Here is an 8,318-nt window from a genome sequence, read left to right as displayed (position 1 = left end):
AAGACAATGTAGTGATTCCTCTAAGAACCTAGAACCAGAAATAACATTTGACCCAGCAATTCCATTACTGGGTATATACCCAGAGGAATATAAATCATTTTATCATAAAGATACATGCACATGTATTTCATTGCAGCACTATTCATAATAGCAAAGATATGGAATCAACCCAAATGCCCATCAATGATAGTCTGGATAAAGAAAATGTGGTACATATACACCATGGAATACTATGCAGCCATAAAAAGGAACATTATCCTGAGCAAACTAATGCAGGAACAGAAAACTAAATACTGCATGTTCTCACTTATAAATGGGAGCTAAATGATGAGGACACATGGACACATGGAGGAGAACAACACTCACTAGGGCCTACTGAAGGGTAGGAGGAGGGAGAGGATAATGAAAAATAACTAATGGGTACTAGGCTTAATACCTGGGTGATGAAATAATCTGTACAACAAACCCCCACTGACACAAGTTCACCCATGTAACAAACCTGTATTTGTGCCCCTGAACTTAAAATGAAAGTTAAATAAAAAAAAAAAAAAAGAAAGAGAAGTGTTCTTTGTGGCATTAATTTTAGAGGATCTCTCTCTTTGAAAACCTAGACTGAAGATAAATTATCATGTACAGAAATGTTTTACTTATCTTTTCTGCCTCATACCACCATCCTGCCTGAATCCTGCCTTAATTTCTGGCACCTGGAAGTAGAGACATGTTAAAAAGCAGTGTATATGACTCTTGAAGAGGCTACCCACTTCCGGAAAATGTATTCACTTTTATTTTGCTTCTTCCAGGAAATCTGAACATAAAAGAACAATATTCTCTGCTAGCGTGTGTCAGACTGGGTGTGAGGATTGACTGAGGATTTCTGCTGAGCACTCTCTGGCCTTCAGTTTCAGCTGTAGCCAGTGCAGAGGAGGTGTCAGGCCTGGGTCAGATGGTGTCTTGGAGCTTATTTGTACAGACGCACTAATTCTGAGGCTGCTTAAAGCTTTGAGAAATTTACTGTTTTAGAAGGAAAGTGATTAACACTGGGAAATAATTTTTGGTTTGAAAATCATCCTGTGAAAGTGGTGAGGTACATTCTTCTTGGATTTTCCACACTCCCAACAGGGCCTGGGGCTTCTGTGTAGTAATAACAACCTTATCTCTGTGGAAGCCACATATTATGCATACTACTTTGCTGACATTTGACAATCATAGGTGGAAAAAAGGAAGAAGTAAGGAATTAAAATTGGCATGCTTTTCCAAGGAAACAGAGCCTTCCTTTACACTGGGAACATATGAGCACTATTAAACTGGTCTTTGATTAAGACCCATGAGAGGAAATTGTGGGGTAACTCTGGTACCTTATCTGTAGTCATTGCAATCACTATATGACTGTGGGGTTCACAATTAATCACTTTTAACATAAAACTCCATTGAAGGAGACTCATATTGCTAAAGGTTACTCAAAAACAAAGGTTAAACTGAGAAGAACTTTATGCTTTAAAAATGGGGGCCGGGCACGGTGGCTCATGCCTGTAATCCCAGCACTTTGGGAGGCCGAGGAGGGTGGATCACGAGGTCAGGAGATCGAGACCATCCTGGCAAACACAGGTGAAACCCCGTCTCTACTAAAAATAGAAGAAAAAATTAGCCAGGTGTAGTGGCGGGCGCTTGTAGTCCCAGCTACTTGGGAGGTTGAGGCAGGAGAATGGCGTGAACCCAGGAGGCGGAGCTTGCAGTGAGCTGAGACCGTGCCACTGCACTCCAGCCTGGACGAAAGAGCAAGACTCTGTCTCAAAAAATGGGCTGGGCTTCTTCATCTTCCTAATTTATTTTTGCTTTTGTTTTCTTTCTATCCTGAAAGTTTTGCACAAAGAAGATCATGTTGATGAAAAGAGTAAAACTCTTTATAATATTTGAAAAGATTTATTCTGAGCCGAATATGAGTGACCAATGACCCATGAAAACTCTCAGGAGATCCTGAGAATGTGTACTCCAGGTGGTTGGGCTACAGCTTGGTTTTATACATTTTAAGGAGACATAAGACATCAATCAATATATGTAAGATGTACAACATTGGTTCTGTCCAGAAAGGTGGGTTAACTCAAAGTGGGAGCTTCTAGGTCATACGTAGATTCAAAGATTTTCTGATTGGCAATTGGTTGAGTTATGTTATTGTCTAAAGACCAAGAATCAATACAAGAGAATGTCTGCATTAAGATAAGGGGTTGTGGAGACCAAGGTTCCCATTATGCAGAGGACGCCTCCAGGTAGCCGGCTTCAGAGAGAATAGATTGTAAACGTTTCTTACTCGAGTTGATTCTCTCCTGGATCAAGAAAAAGGCCTACACAAGAAAGGGGATTCTCTTGAGAATGTACATTTTCCCCCACAAGAGACAGCTTTGCAGGACTATTTCAAAATACGGCAAAGAAACACGTAGGGTAAAATACTTTTGATTTCTTTCAGGGCCTGCTATCTGTCATGTGATGCTATACCAGAGTTAGGCTGGAAATTGGTGTCTTATTGCTACAGATCTGTTAGTCTTAAGTTCTGTTCTAATGTTAATACTGGTCAGCTGTACATGAATTCCAAAAGGGAGCAGGGAATAATAAGGCATGTCTGACCCCTACTGCCCATCATGACCTGAACAATTTTTCAGGTTAACTTTGGAATGCCCTTGGCTGAGAGGAGAGATCCATTCAGATAGTTGGGGGGCTTCGAATTTTATTTCTGATTTACAATAGCATGAACGAAGCAGAGGTCTGACTGCTTCGTTCCACTGAGTGGTTATTCTGGAACATTGCTCAGGGTACCATCTTCTTACTCTTCTTTGAGCAGCACTAAATGAAAAGGTCCCCTTTCACCTTGTAATCAGCAGGAAGTGGGATTCTCTCGAAGATGCTGATGATGACAAAATAAACTTGAAGGATTGTTCATCTGCTTTTGAGCTAGGGAAGGTGTGACAATATGCTTCCTGGGCTGGGGGTAGGGGAGAAAAGGGAGAAGAGCCTCTTTTTGGGCTTAATGAATTTTTTGCTTGTGCTTCTTTTGAAGCAGCAGGATCTTTGGGGCAGAATGGCTCCTATTCCCATGTCCCCTACAAGAAGGGAGGGCAGTGAACAGAATTTGGGGCATAGTGGATCAATGTTCAGCTGCCACCTTCCCATAAATCCTATGAGTAGCCACCTAAGAAGTTTCTCTTTAGAGTTCAGAATTTGGACGGAACTAGTCAGCATAAATGGAACTCAGCTTTATCTGGGAATACACTGTTGTCTCACCAGGAATCTGCTTCACCCCTTCTTGCATGTATTTGTGTTCCCTAAAGGGGCATAATGGTGAGGAGGACGGCAATAAAGGTGAGGAGGATGGCATAATGGCAGGGGTAGGGAGGGGGAGTGGAGAAGGATGTATGGGTCAGTGTAAACTCACAATGACACTTGATAAACTTCTGTGATGTGCAGGGCCTATTGTTGATGGCAACTCAGGGATGTCATTTCATGAAAGGAGACCTCTTTGTCATTTTGTTTAAATGGCTTTTTTTTTTTTTGATGTGGAATCTCGCTCTGTTGCCCAGGCTGAAGTGCAGTGGTGTGATCTCGGCTCACTGCAACCTCTGCCTCCTGGGTTCAAGCCTCCCGCGTAGCTGGGATTACAGGTGCCTGCCACCATGCCCAGCTATTTTTTTTGTATTTTTGATAGAGATTGGGTTTCACCATCTTGGCCAGGCTGGTCTTGAACTCCTGACCTCGTGATTCACCCACCTCAGCCTCCCAAAGTGTTAGAATTACAGGAGTGAGCCACTGTGCCCGGCCTTAAATGGCTTTTTAAAAACAATTTGCACCTATACCATACTAACCACAATTGGCACACAAAAACAAATATATTGAGAATTTGCCTCTTTATTGATAACATAAGTTCAGAGGAGATAAGAGTAGCCTGAGCAGCATGGGCAGCCCAGGTGTCAGTGGCACCAGAAAAACCCATCTCCAAACTAGCTCCTGAAGAAGGATGGCATTCTAGGGCTTGTCCAAGATGACGTAGACACAGTTGTCTGGGTCAGCAAGTAGTTCATTGGCGAGCATTAATTCCCTCTGATATCGCCTGCATCTGGCCCTTTTATTCTTAAACCAAACCTACAATCAGGGGGAAAGGGGGACTGGTTCAGTATATTGAACAGTTTATGTCATAATAGAAAAACACAGTATTCAACTTTATATGCTATTGAGATTTTAGACTGCATCAGGAGAAGCTATTTCCTCATTGCTAAAATACCTTAGGAAAGTTAACAACACAGCTCCTGGCCCTTCAGCTCACCCTTAGTGAGCACCAGCTTTGTGCCAAGTCCTGGAATAAGCTTATTACTTTGTATCTCTCTTCTCCATTTTATTGATTGACTGATTGATTGATTGATTGATTGAGACAGGGTCTTGCTGTTTTGCCTGGGCTGGGGTCCAGTGGTGCAATCATAGCTCACTGTGACATTGAACCCCTGGGCTCAAGAGATCCTCTCACCTCATCCTCCCAAGTAGCTGGTACTAGAGGTACATGCCACTATACCCAGCTGTTTTAATTTTTCTGTAGAGACAGGGTCTCGCTATGTTGCTCAGGCTGGTCTTGAGCTCCTGGCCTCAAGCGATCTTCCCACCTTGGTCTCCCAAAGTGTTGGGATTACAAGCGTGAGCCACTGCGCCCAGCCCCAGTTTTAATAGTCTTTAATGGTTACTTCCAGGTATTGGATGCAGTTCTGGCTTATGAGTTGTTCCAGGTCCTTGCTGTTAATTCAATGCCTGGCAACAGGGTAACAAAAGGTGTGCATCTGACAAGTGACCATCAGCTATCCAGCTGCCGCCTGCTCCCTCCTCACTAGGGAGAGTTTCACCTTGTTCGTGGGAGAAGTTCGGCATGGTAAAAAGTGGGCCTAATTTCAAATCGTTTTCAGGGGACTGTTTAAAAAATCCATCTTTGGTATGTAGTAAATAATAGGAAAGAGCACACTGGAATTTTAGACAGGTTTCCTTCCAGGATGTCTAAGGGATCATTTGTCCTCTGGCAAGAGAGGCCTGGACACTGCCTTGATAATTTTAGCCTGTAGCATTAAGGAAAGTTGAAACCAACTCGACCCAAATTAACTGAAACTCTCAAAAATCTTTACCCACCCAACAGTTTAGGGGAAAGAGGCATACCATTGTCACCAATGCCAAATCTTCGTTCTCCAACCTGCTGCACCCTCCAGACCTTCCTGGGCTCAGGGCAAGGTCAGCTCACTCTGTTTTAGCTACAGCTCCAGGATCCTGGACTGGAGGTGCTATAGCCCAGTATGGCAGGGCCCCCTAGGCCCTGCTACTCAACCAGGAGATCTGAATCCCACCCCTTATTCCTAAGGCAAAAAGGCGGAACCAGCATTTTAGGAAGATGGTTAACATCAATGTGGGGAAGGGTCACAAATATGGCTCCTCCCTAAATATCTGCCAACAATTAAAAAGCAAACAAAGAGAACCTGTCAGTTACATGTCACTATCCTCTCAGCATCCTCGTTAATGGAGTTTATATTGTATTTATTACTTTCAAAAGTTCTCAAACTGCAAATTGTAAGTGGCACAAAGGGCCTTCTTTCTTTGCCTGACACATCTTTTTCACTTTCCCATTTAAGGATTTGGTCTTTCTGCTGCATGAGGCCAGTCTCTAAAAGTCTAAAAGAGCTCATTTTGCGAGGTTTCAAGTGTACCACTGGTCAAATCTATAAACATAACCCAAGTGTACAGTGGGTTAACTGGTATGTTCTGATATTAGGTCTACATTCCCAATACTGGTTTCATAAACCAGTTGCATGATATCCGCAAAAGCTATGGGGAAACTATGTATTACTTTCTTGGGGGAAATTTATGCTGTATAGTTTGGAGATACTTGAGAACATTCTGTCTCTTCCCTTATTTGCATCTTGTGGCTTATATTCTTTTCAGAGAACTATGGAGAGAACATTATGTAAACCCAGGGAAGGGAAAAACAACTCACCAAACCTTGTTTTTCTTTTCCTCTGAGTTTGCCTTACCAGCCCAAGAAAAGCAGTCCCAACCTCTTTTCAACTTCTCCAACCCGAACCAGGTGTGATTGTGAGCCCACCCTTTGCCATTAGAATGTCAGCACTCAGTGACCTGCTTTGTCAGGCTGCTTTTTTGAACAACCCACCACCAGATCTGCAGTGCATTTCCCTCACTACACTCACACATGAACTCTGCATAAAAGCTAATAATAAGGTCATCCTGATTTTTGTTTTCTTTTCTTTTTTTGGAAAACATCACTTTGATACTACGTATGGTTTTCTTTAGTCTTAAGTGGTCATCATTTGAATCCTATGACCTACAAATTAGTTAACACTGCTTAAAGGAATGAAAAGTATTTGAAATTAACATGGGTGTGAATCTACTCTAAAATGAGGGCCGCCTCTCCAAACAAATTCCAGAAAACCCACGCCTTCAAAAAAGTACCACCAAAAAGAAATATAAATCCTTAGATGGAGAGAAATTCCTCAAGAGAACAGTCACTTACACATTTAGTAGTTTGATAATGTTGAATTTGTATGGTATGTGCAAAGCCTATGTTGCCCATTATTTTTCTCTAACCTTTTCACCCTTCTTGGTCAATTGAAATGAGTTCAATATTACTCAATTACTCATTTTGTTTCATTCTTTAGACAATTTTCCAAAGCATAAAAACCTTAAAAACTTTCCTTAATTCCAAAATAATGTGACTATTTTAGCAATATTTTCAGGTTGACACATCAAAGTATTTTAGAAAATTAAAACTTAGCGCTGCCACTGTCTATACTGCTTTACCAATAACTTAAAAACAAAAGGAGGAGGACCAGGGGCTTGGACATTTAAGCTATCTTCCCATCAGTCTCAGCTTAACTAAATATACATTATTTAGTTGTGTAACGCGTTCTATGGGTGAATTAGTCCCTCATCCCAATATTTATAAATTCACTCATTTAGCTAAGTGTTTATGCCTGGCTTTAAATAATTTAGTACACTCGAACCCTCTTATAACCCTGCTCCTCCCTGCATTAACTTGAATACTTCTAAGGTAAGACTGAGCCCCACCATGACTCTACACAGAAATTGCTCCTAAAAGATACCAGTGTTAGAAGGAGTCGAATTTTATTTATTGGATACATACATATATGTATATATGTATTATATCTATGTATATATAAAATAAATATGTGTTTCTTATGTATGTATTTGTTTAATTTTGTATACAGATTAGAAGCAGTTTTTTGTTTTGTTTTTCCTTTAGTCAAATCATGTTCCCTAATGGGAATAGGAAAGAGGAAAGAACCATAAGCTGGAGCTTACTCCCTTTTCTACCGACAAATAACCCAAACTTCAAAACTTATTTGCCAACATAAAAAAGACAATAATAAAAACAACAACTTTACAATGTTCAGGACAAAGCCTTCAATGCCCTGAAGCAGGTTTTAGAATGGCTGCCCTCTCAAATTGCTTTTTCAACTGTACTTACCCGCACTTTCTCTTCAGTCACACCTAAGTTTTCGGCAAGTTCCCTTCTGTGGAGAGAAAATCACACATGGTTAGTATTCAAGGTTGTGGATGGAACGAAATATATAGTATGTACTATATACTTCATGCTTGCTTTATAATTTATAATGTCCCCTCACACCTCCCCCAAGCATATACTTTTCTTTAATTCCCAGGTCCATGGTTGCTTTAGAAATGGTTTACCCTCATCACAAAATTTAAGGTGACGTTAACAACTCAGTAATCAAGAGAAATTTTTTTTGTTCTTTTTTTTTTTTTGAGACGGAGTCTCGCTGTGTCGCCCAGGCTGGAGTGCAGTGGCCAGATCTCAGCTCACTGCAAGCTCCGCCTCCTCGGTTTACGCCATTCTCCTGCCTCAGCCTCCGGAGTAGCTGGGACTACAGGTGCCCGCCATCTTGCCCGGCTAGTTTTTTGTGTTTTTTAGTAGAGATGGGGTTTCACCGTGTTAGCCAGGATGGTCTCGATCTCCTGACCTCGTGATTCCCCCGTCTCGGCCTCCCAAAGTGCTGGGATTACAGGCTTGAGCCACCGTGCCCGGCTTTTGTTCTTTTTTAAATTGAGACAAAGTCTCACTCTGTCTCCTAGGCTGGAGTTCTGTGGCGTGATTTCAGCTCACTGCAACCTCCGCCTCCAGGGTTCAAGCGATTCTCGTGCCTCAGCCTCTCGAGTAGCTGCGATTACAGGCACATACCACCACGCCCTGTTGATTTTTGTATTTTTAGTAGAGATGGGGTTTTGTCATGTTGACCAGGCTGGTCTGGAAC

The 8,318-nt window shown here is 41.8% G+C and overlaps 1 protein-coding gene across 1 annotated transcript in view; it reads right to left on the bottom strand.

Moving 5' to 3' along the window:
* Window positions 1-4,011: 4,011 nt before the first annotated feature.
* Window positions 4,012-8,318, bottom strand: part of RHOXF1 (Rhox homeobox family, member 1) — a 7,259-nt gene continuing 2,952 nt past the window's right edge. Inside the window, exons 2-3 of the mRNA XM_011958008.1 lie at window positions 7,517-7,566; window positions 4,012-4,128 (exon numbers count right to left, since the gene is read on the bottom strand). Of these exons, the coding sequence (XP_011813398.1) occupies window positions 4,012-4,128; window positions 7,517-7,566 (167 nt within the window). The remainder of the gene's footprint in view (window positions 4,129-7,516; window positions 7,567-8,318) is intronic.

This window comes from Colobus angolensis, unplaced genomic scaffold, assembly GCF_000951035.1.
Source record: "Colobus angolensis palliatus isolate OR3802 unplaced genomic scaffold, Cang.pa_1.0 Scaffold454, whole genome shotgun sequence".
NCBI lineage: Eukaryota > Metazoa > Chordata > Mammalia > Primates > Cercopithecidae > Colobus > Colobus angolensis.
The sequence above is the reverse complement of the archived record's forward strand: the minus strand, read 5'-3'. Positions and strand labels throughout refer to the sequence as shown.